The sequence below is a fragment of the Labeo rohita genome, chromosome 5 (assembly GCF_022985175.1).
Source record: "Labeo rohita strain BAU-BD-2019 chromosome 5, IGBB_LRoh.1.0, whole genome shotgun sequence".
NCBI classification, from domain to species: Eukaryota; Metazoa; Chordata; class Actinopteri; order Cypriniformes; family Cyprinidae; genus Labeo; species Labeo rohita.
The window spans coordinates 39,226,680-39,250,050 of NC_066873.1; the positions used below are offsets into that span (position 1 = coordinate 39,226,680).

General features: G+C 32.0%; 1 protein-coding gene across 2 annotated transcripts in view; it reads right to left on the minus strand.

The window, feature by feature from the left end:
• LOC127165587 (metal transporter CNNM4) overlaps positions 1-23,371 on the minus strand; it is a 47,860-nt gene that overhangs the window by 14,741 nt on the left and 9,748 nt on the right. For both annotated transcript variants that reach the window (XM_051110346.1, XM_051110347.1), the window contains exons 2-5: positions 14,591-14,734; positions 14,108-14,242; positions 12,043-12,212; positions 1,548-1,644 (exon numbers count right to left, since the gene is read on the minus strand). In XM_051110346.1, coding sequence (XP_050966303.1) covers positions 1,548-1,644; positions 12,043-12,212; positions 14,108-14,242; positions 14,591-14,734 — 546 coding nt within the window. The remainder of the gene's footprint in view (positions 1-1,547; positions 1,645-12,042; positions 12,213-14,107; positions 14,243-14,590; positions 14,735-23,371) is intronic.

A 23,371-nucleotide genomic window follows, 5' to 3' on the forward strand; every position in this document is an offset into this window, starting at 1 on the left:
GTCAAATAAACGCAGCCTTGATGAGCAGAAACCACTTCTGTAAAAAACATTTAAAATCTTACTGATCCCAAACTTTTGAACAGCAGTGTACATGAGAACAGATAGACAAACATAACCTCTCAGGGATAATGGACCCAAAAATGTAAATCTGTTTACTCACTCTGATGATTTTCCAAACCGATATGACTTTCTTTCTTCCATGGATTGCAAAAAGTCTTGAGCAAAACATTCATGCTGCTCTTGTCAAAACAAGTCAGTTTGTGTGAGGATAAGTCAGAGATTTAATCATAAAACACTGGAAATCTTACTCTCCATCACAGCTTTCAAATCTCATTCTCATATATTTAAATATGAACATGAAGATGCATTGCATCAGGACTCACATCTATAATGCCAGCTGCAACTGGCTGTGTTGAAAAAACATGGAAAACTTGAATATGTGAAAGGGTGAATGAGATAAGAGAGCTACAGCAGAGCAGATTTCTGTTCCTCACACAAACGGCTTCAAACACTTGCAATATTGCATTTTCTGGAGATCCCATTTACCTTTATTCTATAACAAAGAGCAGCATCCACGTTCCACGCACAATCTCCTTTTGTAAAACTCATACAGGTTTGGAAAGACATTTTCATTTATGGGTGAACAGGGTACAATGGCATCCTCCAGCAGACGACCACTAGAGGGCGATGATCTACTGCTTTTCCAAAGCCCAACAAGGATAGATGGGTGGCCTGGAAAGGCCCCAGTAACCCACGTGAGATAATTATAATTATGAGTGATCAGTGCTTTAAAGTGTTTTCCCATCTGTTGTTGAACCCTTTAATAATGTAGTATTTACCATAATGCACACACAGACTCGCAAACAAGACCACCTACTGCTCGTCCACATACACAAATCCGAAAGGAAAGTGTAGGATATGATCTTTAAATAGACTTGATGTCAGTCACTTAATATATGAAGACACAGCTGTGAAGGGGATGGCAAAACAATATGTAGTAGTATATGTGACCCTGGACCACAAAACCAGTCTTAAGTAGCACGGGTATATTTGAGGCAATAGCCAACAATACACTGTATGGGTCAAAATGATCAATTTTTCTTTTATGCCAAAAATCATTAGGACATTAAGTAAAGATCAAGTTCCATGAAGATATTTTGTAAATTTCCTACCATAAATATATCAAAACTTAATTTTTGATTAGTAATTAGTAATATGCTAAGAACTTCATGTGGACAACTTTAAAGGTGATTTTGAGATGATGTATAAATTTCTCAATTTCAAAAAATGACCCTTGTGACTGGTTTTGTGGTCCAGTGTCACACACACACACACACACACATATATATACATATATACATATATAATATAATAGACATAATAATAATATAATAATAGACATACACACCCACACACACCCACACACACACACACACACACACATATATACATATATACATATATATGTATATGTGTGTGTGTGTGTGCGTGGGTGTGTATGTCTATTATTTGTGATGTATGTTGTATTTTGCATGTGTTTGTCTTACCTAGTGTTGGAGCGCTGAGAGCCATGACTCCATAGAAAGAGAAAGGTCCGGTCTCAAACTTCATATTCTCATTTCCAGCCTCCACCTCCACACGGCCCTGTGTACAAAGAAACGGGATGATTTTGTGTGGATTTTAACAAATAACCAAAGCCAAAAAAGAGAAAGAAGCCTCTTATGCTCAAAATAACTGTTTTTATTTGAACATATTTTACATTTTTTAAATTTACTCCGGTGAAGGAAAAGCTGAATTTTCCATCTTCACTGTCACATGATCCTTCAGAAATTATTCTAATATGTTGATTTGGTGCACATGGACATTTCTTATTATTATCAGTGTTAAAAACAGTTTATATTATCTCTTACGCTCACCAGGGCTCAAAACACAATAAAAACACTAAAATTGTGATTTGTTATTATAGTTTTAAACAACTGTTTTCTGTTTGAATATATGTGACCCTGGACTACAAAACCAGTCATAAGTAGCACGGGTATATTTGTAGCAATAGCCAACAATACATTGTATGTCACAATTATCAATTTTTATTTTATGCCAAAAATCATTAGGATATTAAACAAAGACCATGAAGATATTTTCTAAATTTCCTACCATAAATATATAAAAAATTATGTTTTGATTAATATGCTTTGCTAAGAACTTCATTTGGACAACTTTAAAGGTGATTTTCTCAATATTTAGATTTTTTTGCACCCTCAGATTCCAGAATTTCAAATAGTTGTATCTCGGCCAAATATTGTCCTATCCTAACAAACCATACATCAATGGAAAGCTTATTAAATCTTATAAATGGTTTCCAGGGTCACATATTTTAAAATGTAATTTATTCCTGTGATGCAAAGCTGAATTTTCAGCATCATTACTCCAGTTTTCAGAGCCACATGATTCTTCAGAAATCACTCTACTATGATGATTTTCTGTTCAAGAAACATTTTTTATTATCAATGTTGAGAACAGTTCATTTGAACTCTTCTGCTCACCAAGGCTGCATTTGTATGATCAAAAATACAGTAAAAACACTAAAATTGTGATTTATTATTATGATTTCAAATAACTGTTTTCTATTTGAATATATTTTAACATGTAATTTATTCCGGATGCAAAGCTGAATTTTCAGCAGCATTACTCCAGTCACATGATCCTTCAGAAATCATTCTAATATGATTTTGTGCAAAACAAACAAACAAACAAACAAACATGCATTGATTTCTTCTTAATATTGATGTTGAAAACAGTTGTGCTGCTAAATATTTTGGTGGAAACTGTGATAGACTTACTTTCGGGCTTCTTTGATTAGTAAAGTTTAAAAGAACAACACTTACTTGAAATCAAACTCTTTTGTAACATTTTAAAATGTCTAAACACACATGATGTTTTATTTCTTTTAAGAAACATAAAAAAAGAAATCTCAATGCTCATCTCAATAATGAGGATTGGGGCTGACAAGCTCCAAAAGTGATGAAAAAGGTACTTTAAAAAGTACTTCTGAAGCCACATGATGGCTTAATGTAAGAAACGGTCAAATTCAGGTCAACCCTCGAATGACAAATTAAACTTCTTTGTCACTGTATGCTTTCATTGTATTGAAATTAGCAGTTTGAACATTCCTCAAAAAATCTCCTTTTTTGTTTTTCGAGTTTGAAAAAATGATGATGGCAATTTCTCATTTTCGATTGAACTAATCTTTTAAATTAATCGGGGACACAGCCACAACCGTTTGCCCCTCTAAATGCTGAACATACCACACGAATAGTTTCCCAAACACAAGGAAAACGAGAGCAATTGTTTTCTGGAAGGTGAACAGACACATAAATAAACAAAGGGGCAAAAGAGTAGCTGTCAAATAGACCGAGAAGGCTCAGGGTGAATTAAAATGATAGGAGTGTGTGAATGTGAGCTCTGGTCAAGAGGAATGTGAGAACTGTAGCACAGTAAATCCACCGAGACAACAATGGCACGCACATACAAGCTCTGAGAGAGGGGGCCAAATACCACAGAGTGACTGATGTCCACACAATGAGGTGCACAATGCAGCATGATCACACTGTTGATACACACACGCACACAAAGACAGTTGCCTATGTGAGAATCAAGGGAGTGAGACTGTTTGCTGGGAGGGGACTGCAACGGCAGCATGAATCCTGTTTTTCTGGAAGATCAGATCAATCACGTTTTACAAATACACAAACTGACCTTACTGAGAAAGACCTCCAGCACAAAAAGCGTACACACACACACACAAACATAAGAAACACAGAGAAGAGATCTTTAAATAGACCATCCTGACCGTCCTTGTGCCGCCTTAATATACAAATGAATGGCTGTGAGGGGGGGGTACAGCGTATGTGTATGTGTGTTTGTGTGTGTGTGTGTGTGTGTGTGTGTGTGTTGGCAAAGGGAAAAGTTCACAGCTGTCTATTATAAACACACTTAAGAAAGCATATCCCACCTTAAGATGTCAACAACAAACAATCTTGCACACCCAGGTTTTTTACATATTCACACATTTAATAATAAAATCCAAGTTTTGCATTTTAATTGATAATAATAATAACAACAATGATGATGATGACGATAATAATAATAATTTTTACAAAACAAAAACATTAAGCCAACTTTTGCATTTGATTTCTTTTGTTTTTTTTAAGTACAGGCAGTTTTGTGTTGTAATAAAAAAATAATAAAAATAAAAATAATAATAATAATAATAATAATAATTACATAAAAACTATTTCTTAAGTCAATGATTGCACTTTTATTTTGTGTGTGTTTTTGGTTTAGTGTTGTAATAATAATAATCATCATCAAAATAAAAATAACAACTTCAATAATCATTTTTGCATTTTAATAATAATAATCCAAAACATTTAAGTCAATGACAATTATTATTGTTATTGTTACACTTTACAATAAGGTTTTGTGTTGTTGCATTTTTGCATTTTAATAATAATAATAATAATAAAAAACTATTAAGTTAATGACAGCATTATTATTATAGAAGAACTGTATAATTAGGGTTTTGTTTTGTAATGAATAATAATAATAATAATAAATAATAATACTACTACTAATAATAATGATAATAATTGCATTAATATTTTTGTGTGTGCGTGGTTTTTGTTTTGTGTTGTAACAAATAATATTAATAATAATCAAAATAAAAATCATGACTTCAATAATAATTTTTTGCATTTTAATAATAATTAGAATAATAATAATGATGATGATGATAATGCAAAAAAGTGAATTACTGCATTATTATTATTACTGTTATTATTATTGTTATTATTATTATTATTATTATTATTATTATTATTATTATAGTAACACTTTACAATAAGGTTTCATTCATTAATTAGCTATATTAATTAACATGGACAATATTTATATAGCATATATTAATCTCAGTTAATATTAATTAAAAAAATTACTGATACATTATTAAAATGTAAAGTTATCTCTTTTAACATTAGTTAATGTTACTGTGAACTAACAGGAACATTTTTATTAACTAACATTAACATTGGCTAATATTAATAAATACTGTAAAAGTACATTTCATTGTTAGTTCATGTTAGTTAATACACTGACTCATTTTAACAAATGGAATTTTATTGTAAAGTGTTACCATTATTTATTAACATTGACTTCTCTATTGTTTTTGAAACAAGAAAAAAGAAAGAAAGAAAGAAAGAAAGAAAGAAAGAAAGAAAGAAAGCCTTCTGGACATCCCAGATGCAGTTTTGTCATATTTAGCCAACTCTGTAGCCAATTTGTCTCATTCACACAGTAAGCCAGAAATGCAGGCAGATATGCTGTATAAATAATGGAGGTGTTGAGAAGAGATAATGTTCGTTTACATGTGTGTTTGTGTACGTGCTGAAGGCCTCGTAAGTTGCATCACTCAGTAACTTCTTCTCCGTATCAGCACTGTCAATCATTCACAAACAAATAACGTGGGTGGCCAAACACACACAGTAAAATTACTATGAGTATATTTAAGAGGTCTCTGTTGGAGTAACTAACAACAGTGCTCATGCACAGCGAGGACAAGCAGACATCTTCGAGTATTTGTTTACAGAAGAGACAATCACAGCTTCTCTTCCTGCGCTGCTGTAATTCTCTCCCTCACAAAGCTGAGATAGGAATGTGTAAAACTATATATTTACAAAATCAATTAAACAGTAGTTTGTCTAAAAAAATTGACTCTAAAATGTGTCAGAATTAAGCTGGTCACTCAACCAGACGCAGTTCTTTTGGAATTTTTGGGCAAAGCACAGCCCTTTAATACAGTGACTAACAGATAATTAACAAATGCATAGGCCAAATGACTATAAGCTTTAGCTGCATAAAATTATGAACACACAAAATTATGAAATTTGTTGTGAAATAAAAATAATCTAAATAAATGTTACTTAGCTTTTAAGTTGTTTTTAGAGAGAAAAAAGTTGTGTAATTTTTTGAAAAACAAAAATGTAATCTTGTAGAGTTTTTTAAACAAAATCTAAAAGCAAAACTTATACTATATTTCTTAGTTTTTGTTATAGAATAAAAAATCTAAAATGTTTAGCTTTTAAGTTGTTTTTAGAGAGAGAAAAAGCTACTGGTAATTTTCTGAAAAACAAAAATGTCATCTTGTAGATTAAAAAAAAAAAAATCTAAAAGCAAAACATATACTCTATTTCTTTAATTTTGTTGCAGAATTAAGAAAATAAAATGTATTTTTAAGTTTTTAGAAAAAAAATAAAACTAGTCTAAAACCTAAACTTCATATTTATCCTTTATACTACGTTGTTGTTAGATTTTGCAAGGTAAAATAATCTTGTAAATTTTTTTTACATTTTTATTTTTTTTTACTAAAAATCTAAAACTAAACTTGTTTTTTGTTGTTGTTGTTGTTTTGTTTTTTTAAGTTAAATGCTTTTGAGTATGCAAGAAAAAATAATAATTCTTTAGATTTTGTTGAGAAACAAAATCTAAAAGCTACCTAAAACCTTGTATCTAAAACCTTAATTTACGACAACCAAAAATAAACATAACCTAACATTACCTAACATAACATAACCTAACAACTTAAGCTAACCTAACCTAACCTAACAACATAACATAACATAATCTAACCTAACCTAACATAACCTAACATAACGTAACAACATAATCTAACCTAACATAACCTAACAATTTAAGCTAACCCAATTTAAGATAACCCAATTTAAGATAACCCAATTTAAGCTAACCCAACCTAACCTAACATAACCTAACATAACCTAACCTAACAATTTAAGATAACCCAATTTAAGCTAACCCAACCTAAGCTAACATAACCTAACATAACATAAACTAACAACATAACCTAACGTAAGGTAACCTAACATAACCTAACCTAACATAACAACATAACCGCCTAACATAACGTAACGTAACAACCTAACATTACATAACGTAACCTAACGTAACCTAACGTAACAAAATAATCTAACATTACATAACCTAACCTAACCTAACAACATAACCACCTAACATACTGTAACGTAACAGCCTAACATTACATAACATAACATAATCTAACCTAACATAACCTAACATAACATTATGTTATGTAACGTTATGTTATGTTACGTTAGGTTACGTTATGTTATGTAATGTTAGGTTGTTACGTTATGTTAACCTACAGTAACATGTCATGTCAGGTTAGGTTATGTTAGGTTACTTTACGTTAGGTTATGTTGTTAGTTTATGTTAGATTAGGTTATGTTGTTAGGTTATGTTAGGTTATGTTATGTTATGTTATCTTAAATTGGGTTAGCTTAAGTTGTTAGGTTATGTTAGGTTAGATTATGTTGTTAGGTTATGTTAGCTTGTTATGTTAGGTTATGTTGTTATGTTAGGTTAGTAACATAACGTAACAACATAATCTAACATTACATAACCTAACATAACAACATAACCTAACATAACAAGCTAACATAACCTAACAACATAATCTAACCTAATATAACCTAACAACTTAAGCTAACCCAATTTAAGCTAACATAACATAACATAACCTAACATAACATAACATCATAACCTAACCTAACATAAACTAACAACATAATCTAACGTAAAGTAACCTAACATAACCTAACCTGACATGACAACATAACCGCCTAACATAACGTAACAACCTAACATTACATAACATAACGTAACCTAACGTAACATAACATAACGTTACATAACATAACGTTACATAACATAACGTAACAACGTAATCTAACATTACATAACCTAACCTAACATGACAACATAACCGCCTAACATAACGTAACAACCTAACATTACATAACCTAACGTAACCTAACGTAACATAACATAACATAACATAACGTTACATAACATAACGTTACATAACATAACGTAACAACGTAATCTAACATTACATAACCTAACCTAACATGACAACATAACCGCCTAACATAACGTAACAACCTAACATTACATAACATAACGTAACCTAACGTAACATAACATAACGTTACATAACATAACGTAACAATGTAATCTAACATTACATAACCTAACCTAACATAACAACATAACCACCTAACATAATGTAACATAACAACCTAACATTACATAACATAACCTAACGTAACATAACTTAACCTAACGTTACATAACTTAACCTAACGTATCATAACCTAACCTAACATAACATAACATGACATAACATAACACCAAAACTAATCATGTAGATTTTGTTGAGAAACAAAATCTAAAAGCTACCTAAAACCTTAAATCTAAAACCTTAATTTACAGCAACCAAAAATAAACATAACTTAACAATCTAACCTAACATAACAACCTAATGTAATCTAACCTAACATAAACTAACATAACCACCTAATGCAACGGAATGTAACATAACGTAACATAACATAATGTATAACATAACATAACCACAACATTTATATCTTTATATTAGCAAACGATTAGATGAAATCTATGTTATTATGTTTGGTTTTCTTTACATTTAAAAAAAAAGAACTTTCGAAAAGCAAAATCCAAGTAAAATATAAAAATTCAAACATAAACATAAAGAGATGTTTTTCTAGTCTTTATTTTTTTAATTTGTCCTAAAAAATCTTTTTTGAAAACATCTTGTCATTTACTTTCTTCAATTGTCTATTATCTTTAGTTTCAAAATATGCAACCAGATTTCCAGATGCAACCTGGAAAATCTACATACACTGTTTTTCTCACAAACTCAGACTGATTTTAGCACATACGCACAGGAGTGCAGCAGAAGAAGTGCTGTGGATCTTTAGCACAAAGCCTGACACCTCAGAGAAAGCAGCATTAATCTTTGATGAAGGTCACTCGGCCGCTCTCAGCTTGAGGCCCGGCTGGAGGCCGTCTTCAACCGGTGCCAGGAAATAAAGGTCTCCACGTTGGGAAGTCGACTTGCAAGCGCACTCAATGTATTAAATAATAATCATAATAATACGGCATATCCTGCTTCCACAAACTCATCACTGAGCCGCTTTAAATAATAAATAACAGAAGCCACACAAACAGATGCACGACATATTTAACAGCCTCAAACTGCTGTGAGTGTGCACTTCATAAGCTATTAATGAATCTCCTTCTCACTGTGAATAATCTACACCGGTGTACTGACTTCAGACATTTTAACCGGACCGCTTGAACTTGACAAGTTAAATCCATCACAGTTCAAGAAACAAAGATCAGTGTCGTGAAGTGTGAGAATCACAAACTACTCAAGCTGTACACTTGTTTAAAAGTTTAAGATTATTAAGATTGTTAATGTTTTTTAAAGAAGTCTCTTCTGCTTATCAAGCCTGCATTTATTTGATCAAAAATACAGATAAAACAGTAATATTGTAATAGTTTTCTATTTTAACATACTTTAAAATGTAATTTATTCCTGTGATGCAAAGCTAAATTTGCAGCATCCTTACTCCAGTCTTTAGCGTCACATCATCCTTCAGAAATCATTATAATATGCTGATTTATTATCAATGTTGGAAACAGTTGTGCTGCTTAATATTTTTTTGGAACCTATGATACTTTTTTCAGGATTCTTTGAATAAAACATTAAAAAGAACTGCATGTATTTAAAATTTAAATCTTTTGTAAGAATATACACTACCATTCAAAGGCTTTTTTTCTAAAAGAAATTAACAGTTTTATTCAAGGATCTGTTAAACTGATGAAGTGATAGTAAAGACTTATGTTATTATAAAAGGTTTCTTTCTTTAATAAATTCCTTCTTTTTAACTTTTTATCCATCAAAAAATCCTGAAAAAGGTAGTACAGGTTCCAAAAAAAGCAGCATAACTGTTTCCAACAGTTCCTGAAGGATCATGTGACACTGAAGACTGGGGTAATGATGGTGAAAATTCAGCTTTGATCACAGAAATAAATTATATTTTAAAGTATATTCAAATAGACAACTGTCATTTTAAATTGTAATAATATTTCACAATTTTACATTTTTTTTCTGTATTTCTAAATGCCTTGATGCACATACAAAACTTCTTTAAAACACAAAAGAAATCGTACTGATCCCAAACTTTTGAACGGCAGTGTATATCATACACAATGTGTACAATATATTTTTCTGCAGGTCTTAAATAGTCTAATAAAGTTCTTATATCTGAGCAGAAAGTCTTAAATTCATGAAGTGTTGTTCTTATTTTTGTCTTATTTTCCAATACAAATAATATCTAAACATCCTTAAATCAAGATACATTTACTTGAAAGACAAAATGAAAATATTAAGGCTTATTTTCTTAGAAATTTTAAATAAACTTTTAACTGAAAAAAAAAACTTGCCAAATCAACAGTTCTCCTTTGCATTTAGTTTAATCTGATGCACTAAAACTTAAACAAAAATAAATAAATAAATAAAAATAAAACAACTGACAAAAACAAAATTACTTAATTTGAGAATGAATATATGAAAAGTGAAAACATCATATAAAAAGAATTTAAAAAAAAAAATACAATGTGTATATTGTCATTTAGACATTTGTTGATGTACTGTGTCTTCTTTTAATTATTTTCTAAATTTTAACATTAACTGGTTTTAAAAAGGTCTTAAAGGGATAGTTCCCCCAAAAATGAAAATCATCATTTACTCACCCAAAAGAAGATAGTTGGCAACCAAACTGCTGCTGAAATAGCTAAAAGCCAATGTCTACAGACAACTGTTTGGCTACCAACATTATTCAAAATATCTTCTTCAATATCATTTAACAAAAGAAAAACAAAAATCATACTGGACACATGTCTGGAACAACATGAGGGTCAGTAATTGATGACAAAATTTTCATTTCTGGGTTAACTATTCCATTAAGTCTTAACTTTACCTTCATAAAACCTGCAGAAACCATGATTTTTACGACATTATGTGGCTTCCGGCATTTTTTGAGGCTTATCATGGATTAAACATCCATTATAGAAGAAACAATGTGTGGGGTCTGTAATTCACTGAATCACTGAAAGGCTGAGGTGGGCATGTGATGTTTAACCACCATCACAAGCTGAATGGTCTAATGATTGTTTAGAGGCCAATAATAACAACAACAAACCCCAGAGTGAGACCGAGAAAATGAATGAAGGAATAAGTGATGGATGATAGAACCGCTGTGGGAAAAAGTACAACCAAACATCTACTGTAAAGAAAATCATATGGATATTTGCATGTCAAAAGCAACCAAGATGAGCTTCATCCAGGTGATAATAATTTAACACAGTGGCGTTTCTTAAACAAATGGTTTAAATAACCAAGCTAATGCATGGGAAAGCGTGTGCAGACATATATTTGGTAGTTAAACCTGTTTTATTGGCAGTAACCTCCATCACATGCTTTTTTTTGCTACTTTACTACAGTTGTACAACAGTTACAAGGTATTTTGGCCCATTTCTTTACACAAAACAGTTGTAGTTCAGACATATTTTTGGGATGCGCTTCTTGAGAGGGTTTTTTTGAGATTGTGCCAGAACATGTCAAGAGTACTGAGGTCAATAATGTTATAAACAGCCTTTTACTGCATCTTATCTGTGTTTTGAATTCTTTCTGATGTAACTTTCACTGGTCAAAAATAGGGATGTAATGATGCACACTGAGGCGGTTGAAAATGGATACAAATATGTGTTGTTTCAAATCAGTTGGGATGTTAAACAAATTTCAATATTTCTCAGTTTTTTCATGCTATCACCAGCTTCAGTTAATACAGACATTTTAGCATTTAGCCCTGATAAATTAGAGACAGGAAGTCTCATTTATACTGTTCAGCTGAGTGAAGCATGTGGCGACAGAAGGCAATGCTAAGCACGCTCTCATGCTGCGAACCAAAGCTTGTTGTCTTAAACTGCTTAAAACACCTTGTCTATCTAATTGGCTTTAAAAGCCTTCCAAGCCATGACCCTGCTAAGCATCAGGTGATTGGCGTCAGTTTGTGCCGTTACCTGCAGTATGAGGATGAAGTAGTCCACGGGTTTGCCGCGCAGGTAAAGGTAGTGGTGCGCCGATTTCTTGTCGTTCTCATTGAATTTGATATCCTGGATCACGTCAGGGTGTTTAAGGATACGCAGAAGGACTTTCTCTGAGATCTGAGATGGACTGAACAAATGAACCTCTGTGAAGACACAGGAAGAGACAGAAACAGACAAGACATATTAAAATTAAATCACATTTGAAATGCATATCATCTTTCTTTTTGACAAACCCGTAGCACTTTAAATGTTAAATATGTGAATATATGTTAGTTTGTTTAATTTGTTACATTAGTCAATGATAATAGTTTGTTTGTTTGAACACAAGGCTATTTTTATGGTGAAAAAAAGGCAAAAGCAAAAAAAAAAAAAAAAACATCAGTTGTTTGATGCACGATTTTTAAGTTAAAGGTAATTTCTGCATATGCTAATGCATTTTTAACATTTCAAGTTGCACGATTAACTTGAGTTTACACTGCCATTCAAAAATTTGGGATCGGTAAGATTTTTTACGTTTTTTAAAGTCTCTTATGCTCAAAGTTCCATTTATTTGATCAAAAATACAGAATTAAAGGTATATTATGAAATATTATTGCAATTTAAAATAATAGTTTTCTATTTTAATATACTTTACAATATCATTTGTTTCTGTGATGCAAAGCTGCATATTCATCAGCCATTACTACAGTCTTCAATGTCACATGATCCTTCAGAAATCATTCTAATATGCTGATTTCTTATCAATGTTGGAAACAGTTGTGCTGCTTAATATTTTTTTTGTAACCTGTGATATTTTTTCAGGATTCTTTGATCAATAAAAAGTTAAAAAGAACAGCATTTATTCAAAATAGAAATATTTTCTAACAATGTAAGCTACTATTACTTTTCATCAATTTAACACATCCTTGCTGAACGGTGTATATTGTTACAAAATATTTCTATTTTAAATGAACGCTGTTTTTTTAACTGCTTATTTATCAAAGAATCCTGAAAAAAAGTATAACAGGTTCCAGCACAATTGTTTTCAACAATGATAATTTCTGAAGGATCATGTGACACTGAAGACTGGAGTAGTGATGCTGAAAATTCAGCTTTGCATCACAGGAATAAATTATATTTGTAAGTATGTTAAAACAGAAAAACAAATCGAATTAACAAATCACACAACGTCTATAAATTAAACATTAACCTGGTTTAATAAATACTGCTCATCGTTAGTCAAACTTCATGCGTTAACTAAAGCTGGCGATAACATTAAAAAAAACTGAGAAAAGTTTATGTGAATAAAAGAACCAAAAAAGGCTCAAAATGTGTCTATAGTGCTGGAGTCTCTGATGGATTCAGTGCTTAAATCACAATTTCGTAATGGATCATGTCTAATACAAATTTAATACTTTATTTCATATTAAATACAGTTTATGCTTTCAAAGGATTTCTAGACTGTGACCAGGTAAACATCAGTGTATTAAAGGAGCAGTTCACTTCAAGAACAAAAATGAACAGATAATTTACTCACTCCCTTGTCATCCAAGATGTTCATGTCTTTCTTTCTTCAGTCAAAAAGAAATTATGTTTCTTGAGTAAAACATTTCAGGATTTCTCTCCATATTCTCTTCAGGACTTCTATGGTGCCCCCAAGTTTGAACTTCCTAAATGCAGTTTAAATGCAGCTTCAAAGAGCTTTAAACAGTTATTTTCTAAAAAAATTTTTTTTACAATTTATATACTTTTTAAACTCAAATACTCATCTCGTCTAGCTCTGCGTTAACTCTGTGTATTCCGGTTCAAAACATTTAGGGTATGTCAAAAAACTCCCATCTAATTGTCTTCCCCTCAAAAAATATAATTTCTTTACAACTGAAGAAAGAAACACATGAACATCTTTGGATGACAAGAGGGCGAGTACATTATCTGTAAATTTTTGTTCTGAAAGTGAACATTTGCAGCAGATTTACAAGCACACCTTTTGGTGTTTCAAGTGGATATTTTCTGTTCCAGTGGACACTTGTCAATACTGTGAGTCTGACTGATTGTTTACCTGTTGCAAGGAAGCGGTGAGCGGCGAGCAGCAGCTGAGGAGAGATCTTGACTTTAGACTCGCTCTCATGTTTGAAGGCAGAGAAGTCTCGCTTGTTCTTATTGTGTGCCACTTTCTTTCTGTTGCGGTTATCAGCTGCAAAGAAATAATGCACAAAAGACTTGTGAATTTATGTGAAATTGAGATGAGAGGAATTGGAGCAGAACACGGAGGATTTTCTATAAAAGTTTGAATTCCTCCAAAACATTCACACAGAATATCATGATGTGTGCTTTTTCCAAAAAACGCTGAGCGCATGTGTCTGTGATTTCGCAAACAGCGTGTTTGTGTGAAACCATATGTGAAATGGTTTACGATGCAGGACAGTAAGAGGAAGTCAGATGCTGTGTGGATTTATTTAAAAGACAACAGCTGTAATGCTGTCTGGAAAACAAAACACACAAACAACACAAAAACACATTCATTTAGACACTGTCCACTCACTGTAAAGGTCAGACTCGTCCAGGATTTCTGATTTGATGATCTCCTCTATGACATCTTCCAGAGTGACCAATCCCAGCACCTCATAGAACGGATCTCCCTCCCCCTCATTGTTAACTTTCTGAACAATCGCCAAATGTGATTTACCTGCAGGAGAAAATAATGATTAATCAGATCAGTTCCGTAAATTTTCAATTACTCAAATCAGTTACATTTAGTCATTTAGCAGACGCTTTTATCCAAAGTGACTTACAAATGAGGACAACGGAAGCAATCAAAATCAATAAAAGAGCAATGATATGAAGTGCCAATTAAGTGCTATGGCAAATCTCAGTTAGCCTAACGCAGTACACATAGCAAGGGTTTGCTTTTTGTTAATTGTATAATAAATAAAAAGAAAACCAAATAGAATACATACATATAATACTTTTATAAAGAAAACAAGTAGTTAGTAAATGAATAGGGTGCAAGTCCAAAAGGGGCAAGTTTTTTTTTTTTAAAAAAAGAACAGAATTAAGAGTTTTAGAGTTAGAAAAAAAATCACGCATTTAATGTAAAATTTTGTGAAAGCGGCAATACAGTATGTGTGTCACTCTTTCAGTAATCAACTGTTAATAATAATAATAATAATAATAATAATAATAATAAATGCAGTCAGATAACACTTTAACCTTTTAACACCTTTTAAGGCAGAAAAATGTATTCATGAATAAGAATCCAGCAACAATGGTTAAGATATTGTATATTCTAATATTAAAAATTTTTTAGATTTCATAATTTACTATAATTATTAATTATATATTATACTAATATTATTCATATAAATGCATAAGTAACATCATTATATTTATTATTATTATTGTGAAATAACACCCATCAAAACTCTATTATTAAACAGAAAATATATTCAAAAATAAAAATCAAGCAATAATGGTTTGGTAGAACTTTGCATAAAGATAACATTATATATTCTAATATTACATAATTGTATATTTCATAGTTTAATATAATTATTAAATATATTTATACTAATATTATTCATATAAATGCATAGGTAACATCATTATATTTATTATTATTATAATTATAATTATTATTATTATTATTATTATTATTATTATTGTGAAATAACACCCATCAAAACTCTATTATTAAACAGAAAATATATTCAAAAATAAGAATCAAGCAATAATGGTTTGGTAGAACTTTGCATAAAGATAGTATTATATATTCTAATATTACAAAATTGTATATTTCATAGTTTAATATAATTATTAATTATGATATTATATTTATATTATTAATATAAATGTATAAATAACAATTATATTATTATTATTATTATTATTGTTATTGTTATTATATAATATTACATAATTGTATATTTTATCATGTAATTATTAAATATATAATATATTAATTATTATTAATGATAATGTATTCATGATATTTCAAATAAATAAATAAACAATGTATAAATACATTTTATTTATCTATTTATTTTTTTATTTTTTTTGTTGTTTTTTTTGCAGCCAAATAACACTCCTCAAAACTTTTTAGAATCAAACAGAAAATATATTTATACATAAGAATCAAGCAATAATGGTTTGGTAGACCTTCGCATAAAGATAATAGTATACAGTTGTATATTTCATAATATAATAATTAATTAGATTATACATTATATAATTTCATTGACATTTCACGTTGAGCCGTATATACTACACACAGCCGTTGTTCACTGACGAGCTGCGCAAATTCACACTGATAATGAACATGGATTTGCGCAGCTCGTCAGTGAACAACGGCTGTGTGTAGTATATACGGCTCAACGTGAAATCACGCACCTGATGGCATTTACCGCTGATTACAGAACCGGCTTTACTGACAAAACGCGCAAGCATTTCGGCCGATACGTTTCGGTGCATCATGTTTCATACTATACATCATAATATTTCCCAGAATATGCTTAGAAGTGCCCAAAAACTCAAACAACTATGGTTTTGTGAAACAAACAGCATGAGTTTGGGGGCGGGGTTATGAGTTTGCCTGACCAACGAGACTGTTTGGAAAACCGATTTTCCGAATTGTTTTTGGTGACATTAATGTTGCAGAAATCACACATTTTAGTTCTACATTTATTACTTTGCATTTATTATACATTTTAAATTTTAAAGCAGAGATTGAAGCTACGGAGTTCAAAGCTAACGTTTAATAACTATGACATAGAGAAATTAATCAACCAGCATGAGAGAAATAAATACACTCCCCAATCCTTACAAAATGTACTATAGTGGAACTGTGGTAAAGTGATAAATATCATGGTACTGAATGATGAGTGTTAACAAGCATATACCAAGGAACTTACATGCAATGACCAAATTAAATTTCCAAGAAACCATTGCATTCTTACACATAATGTAAGTTTTTGCTCAATTTTAGTGATGGTAAAGACTAAACAACAGTATACTGTAGTGCTTACTATATCTTGTTTCTTTATAAACAGTAACAAGGACAAACAGAAAGAGCTAAGGGTTAACAAATTTTATAGGAAGGTCTATTGTGGCCATGCAGCATACAAAGAGCCAGGAAATCCTAAAGTGTTTGCTCATCAAAACAAAAAGCCTCGATCCAGAGGTTACATGTAGACATAACAACCTGTTGCACTGACATAAGGAGCCAAAACAGTGAGTTGCAAAACATAATTTAGCATCTTGAGTTACAAAATATTTCAACATGATTGTCTTGTCCAAAACCACAAAACGCTTCCTATCTTTGGCCACAGACGTTTTGACTAGAATCACAAGATTTCACTCCAACATAATACTAAAATTCATGCAACTTGATATTTAAGTGGCATTTTAAGATACACTTTCATACAGAAGTGCAGAACTGCTATGATATTATTTTGAAAGATATTCAGCAAGGATGCATTAAACTGACAGAAAGCGACGGTAAAGACACTTACGATGTTATAAAAGACTTCAAATAATTTCAAATAAATGCTGTTTATCCAAGAATCATGAAAAAGACACTTTCCACATTTTTCAGTGCAAACATTTTCAACTAGTAATAATAATAAAATGCATAATGTTATTTTAAATTCACAAAATTATTGTTTTTTGACTATTTTTAAACAGTCAAACATCAAAGGAACATATAAATCTTGCTTCAAAAACACAAAATCATACTGATCCTAAATATCTGAACGCTAGCGCAGTTCCAAGAATAATAAAAGTCCAAAAACCAAGGTATGTCCAAAAACAAAAACATTTCTGTTAGCATAGTATTTACATTATACTTAAAGGTCAATCAAAGACAGCCAAGCTGCATTTTTAACAAAAATGTATCAACACGGTACCACATTTAAACAAAACCTGGTAATACCACGGTACTTTTGATTTAGCGGACAGAGAATGAAGAGTTAAAAATCTCTACTTATCTCTGATCTCAGTGTTTGTAATGTGACAGGATGTAGCTAATAAAGCCTGTGCGGTGCATGCAGACTAAACAGCCTGTACTTGAGTGATGCATTAGATTCTGTAGTTCAGAGCAAGTGTCTTTGCTTGAGATGAGCGCACAGTCAGTTCAAGACGTTTTTGGAACACAGATCTCCGACAGCAGATGTCTCAGCGGGCCTGCATTATGCTACAGAGGAACAAATGAGCCAAAAATCACGATGACAACAAGAGAAACTATTCATGTACCATACTGAAGGATGTTCTGTAAAGCTCCAAGTGTTTAATGAACAACAGCTACAACCATAAACACTGCCTACTGCCAAAACAAAAACACAATCATAAGAGAAAACACAATCCTTTAATTAATTTAGCCATTGCCTCCCATAGAAGTCAGCTGAAAACAGCCTAAATGAATAGTTCATCCAAAAATAAAAATTTGCAAAAAATTTAGGGTAAGTGTGTGTGTTTTTCATAGACATTGAGATGGTTTATAAGAAAATTTTTAAAGGGAAAACATTTCAGGATTTTTCTGCATATAATGGACTTGACTGGTTCCCCCGAATTTGAACTTCCAAAATGCAGTTTAAATGCAGCTTCAAAGGGCTCTAAACAATCCCAACCGAGGAAGAAGGGTCTTATCTAGCAAAACGATCGGTCATTGTTTTCGAAAAAGAAAAATTTGTATACTTTAAGCACAAAAGCTCCTGTAGCACAGGCTCTGGGATGCGCATTCTTGAACAATTCGTTCATTTTGAACAAATCTTTAATGTGAGTCATCTCGGGTGTGATTCGATCAGTTGTGCATGCGCAACATCCTATTAGGTTCTGTACTGGAATTAGTTCACCTGTTTTGAGTCTTTGGGTTTTTTGAGTCATTTGTTCATCTTATGGGGCTGTCACGTAATGCTGATTTTGCTAAAATGAACGAAATGACTCAAAAAAAGATTCATTTTGCTGAACGAGACTCAAAGGTCCGAGTCGGTAAAATTATCCGAACTTCCCACTACGAATCATGTCTTCGAATCACCACAAGTTCATTGTCTGTGTACTCCGGCTCAAAAAGGTAGAGTATGTCGAAAAACTCGTTATTTTCTCCTCCAACTTCAGAACCTCCTTTTTGTTTGTAAACAGCATTTGACTTAATTGCACTTTCTAAGTCTTTGCGCGTTCGCTTTGTAAACACTGGGTCTGTAGTTCCACCTACGTCCACGTGACCTTCCGACGTGATTCAATAGTACGTGAACACGCATCCCAGAGCCTGAGCTACACAAGCTTTTGTGCTTAAAACGTAAACAAATTTTTATGTTCTGAAAAAAACACATCGTTTCGCTAGATAAGACCCTTCTTCCTTGGTTGGGATTGTTTAGAGCCCTTTGAAGCTACATTTAAACTACATTTTGGAAGTTCAAAATCGGGGCACCAATCAAGTCCATTATATGGAGAAAAATCCTGAAATGCTTCGTCACCCGAGACGACTCGTTCTTCCCGAGTCACATTAAAGATTTGTTCAAAATGAACGAATCGTTCAAGCATGCGCATTCCAGAGCCTGTGCTACAGGAGCTTTTGTGCTTAAAGTATACAAATTTTTCTTTTTCGAAAACAATGACCGATCGTTTTGCTAGATAAGACCCTTCTTCCTCGGTTGGGATCGTTTGGAGCCCTTTGAAGCTGCATTTAAACTGCATTTTGGAAGTTCAAATTCGGGGCACCAATCAAGTCCATTATATGGAGAAAAATCCTGAAATGTTTTCATCAAGAAACAATTTCTTCACGACTGAAGACAGAAAGACATGAACATCTTGGATGACAAGGGGGTGAGTACATTATTTGTGAATTGTTGTTCTGGAAGTGGACTTCTCCTTTAAACACAAAAGAAGACGTTTATGAAGAGAAATGTTCAAATAGTTGCTGGTAGCCAATGACTTGTATAGTATTTTTTCCCCATACTTTGGAAGTCAATGGCTACCAGCAACTAGTTACCAACATTTTTCAAGTAAGAAACTCCTACAGTTTTGGAACAACTTGTGGGTAAGCAAATGACAGAAATTTCTCTCCTGATTCAGATGAGACCAATTTTGCACTTTTTTAAATAAGAGGTCTTACTGATGGATTTGTTTCTTGTGTTTTGCTTCACAACACATTAACTGATGGACTTAAGTCATATGGATTACTTGTGGATTATTACGATGTTTTTATCAGCTGTTTGGACTTTGACATGTCATCTCGATGCCACCCATTTACTGCAGAGATTTATTGTTGAGCAAGTGATGTAACGCTAAAATGATCCAAATCTGTTCCAGTGAAGAAACAGTTTCATCTACATCTTGGGTGAGCACATTTTAAGCAATTTTTAATTTTTGGGTGAACTATTCCTATAACGTATTGCACTTTATTGGTCTATTATACCGTTTATGGGCAACTGATAAACCCAGAATCTGAATGCAAATCAAAGTTTAATATGAAGCTTATTAAAGTTTAATTTTTAACCGTAGTAAACCATTATAAAGACAAGGTTTAGTATGGCTAAACATAAAAAATAACCTTTTCTTTATAATGTTTTCTATGTGGAAAACATTTTAAAGGGGTCATCAGATGCCCATTTTCCACAAGTTGATATGATCCTTCAGGGTCTTAATGAAAAGTCTATAATATACTTTGGTTAAAAATTCTCAATGGTTGTGTAAAACAAATGATGAGCTCTGCAAAAATCATCCCATTCTGAGGGACTGTTCATTTAAATGCAAATGAGCTCTGCTCGCCCCACCCCGCTCTTCTCTCTGCTGTAGATAGTTTACTTTAGCCGCATTTAGAGCGTTTAGCCGCAAAACTTGCTAACATTATTAGGTGTGATGCCACACCGACAGGCATCTGAGAATGGCTTGATTTGAAAAAGGGGATTTTATTTTTACAGATTAATTAAAAACCACTGCATGGATTTTTATCACTATAGGGTAGATTTGTACATACACTGTCAACACACATTAATATTCAAACAACATGTAAAAGTGAAGTTTGCATCCGATGACCCCTTTAAATGCAGCTGCAAAATATTGACTCAAGACTCGAATTCCAAATTAGTCAAACTACAGGGTGAAGTAGCTTTGTTTAGATAAAAGATGCAGTTGCTTTTAATTGGCATTTACTTTTTTACAGTAAAATCTTCTGCAAAATATAAGGAATTAGAAACAAAATGATCTTGACACTAAAGCTGACTTGAGCCACACACAGGTTTATCAAAGTCAGACAAGGCACACAGAAATGCTTTAGTTCAAATCCAAGTTAATTTTTTATAAAAATAAGAACTATATTGCCTGTACTTTCTGCATTTCACAAGACAGTTGCGTCTCGCTGAGTCATCAATCCCTGCAGCTAAAACAATGCTTGTCTGTCTCTCTCTCTCTCTCTCTCTGCATCACTGAACAGGCTCACCCAGTGACACACTCTATATCCTTCACTCCACTACGCTCTGATTATAAACCCTTACCAGCTATTTCAAACACTACACCCCACTCAGTTTACTCACAGCATCACCTGAAAGCCATTATATATTCATTCATAAACAGCAAAACAAGACTCACCTAATAGAAATGTCTCTTGAGCAACAAATCAGCATATTAGAATGATTTCTGAAGGATCATGTGACACTAAAGACTGAAGTAATGATGCTGACAATTCAGCTTTCAATCATTTGTTTTATATTGTAATATTATTTCACAATATTACTGTTTTATGTATATTTTTGATTAAATATATGCACTTTTGGTGATCATGAGAGACTTCTTTTGAACACATTTAAAAAAATCTTTATATGTATATGTGTGTGTGCGTGTATATACACTACTGTTCAAAAGTTTGGGGTCAGTAAGACTTGTAATAGTCTTTAAAGAAGTCTCTTATGCTCATCAAGGCTGCATTTATTTGATTAAAAATATAGAAAAAAACAGTAATATTGCAAAATGTTTTTACAATATAAAACAATGTTTTTTATTTTAACATACTTTAAAATAGAATTTATTCCTGTGATGAAAATCTGAATTTTTATCAGCTGTTACTCCAGTCTTAAGTGTCACATGATCCTTCAGAAATCATTCTAATATGTGGATTTATTATTAGAATGATCAATGTTGGATAATATCAACAGTTGTGCTGCCAAATATTTTTTGGAACCTGTGATTTTTTTTTTTCAGGATTCTTTCATGAATAACAAGTTTAAAAAGTACAGTGTTTATTCAAAATATAAATATTTTATAACAATGTAAATTATTTATTATGAACTTTTAATAAACTTTTAATTATTAACTTAATACATCCTTGGTGAATAAAAGTATTAATTTCTTAAAAAAAAAAAATAAAATAAAAATGTACTGACCCCAAACTTTTGAACGGTAGTGTATATATATATATATATATATATATATATATATATATATATATATATATATATGTGTGTGTGTGTGTGTGTGTGTGTGTGTGTGTGTGTTAATATTGCAATATATAATAAAACTATTAGCAATATTACAACAGCAATTGTAACAAGACTTCTAACAAAGTTAAAGATAACGACAGAGGTGTGTCATCTGATACAGTAGGCAGAATTTGGTTAACATGTCACTTGAAGTTACTTTATCAAAAGCACAACAGCATGTCCAAAGAAAAGGGTTTATAAACAACTTTGACTTTTGAAATTATAAATGAATCGCCTTCACATATCATTAACTACTAGATCAGACCATTGGCTTTTACATGGGCACGTTCTTGCTTGTCAAACAGGTGATTGTTGTTGATTTAAACCTGTTGGGTCACTTCTGATTGAGTCTGTCACACCTTTAATTATGTATGCAATACCTATTGTTCAAAAGATGTTATAATATTCATAAGGAGACATTTAACACTAGAGTTTTCTATGAGACTAATGATCAGTATGTTTACTGACAAATGGTGTCGTGAAATCATATTTAATTTGGAGGGGAAAAAATATCTCCAATATAACAGCACAACCCAAATGTTCTAACACTTAAGACCAAAAATTCATTAGTGTTCTTTAGTCTTTGAGATACTGCTTTCTGAAGAAACATTACTGATCTCATCACAATGACTCATTCGGCTAATCTGAGTCATATGCAATTAAAGACGCCAATGCTTGTTTATTCAGGGGATGAGTAAAAGAAGCGATTGCATCTGTAATTGCACACGGCATCTTTAGTTGCATATGAGGTTTGTCATCTGAGGTATCACTGACGGTCAGTTTCGGAAACTCAGCACAATTACATCACTGCAGCACTATGCAAATTAAACATCTGTCGGCAGCCAGCATTGTGGATG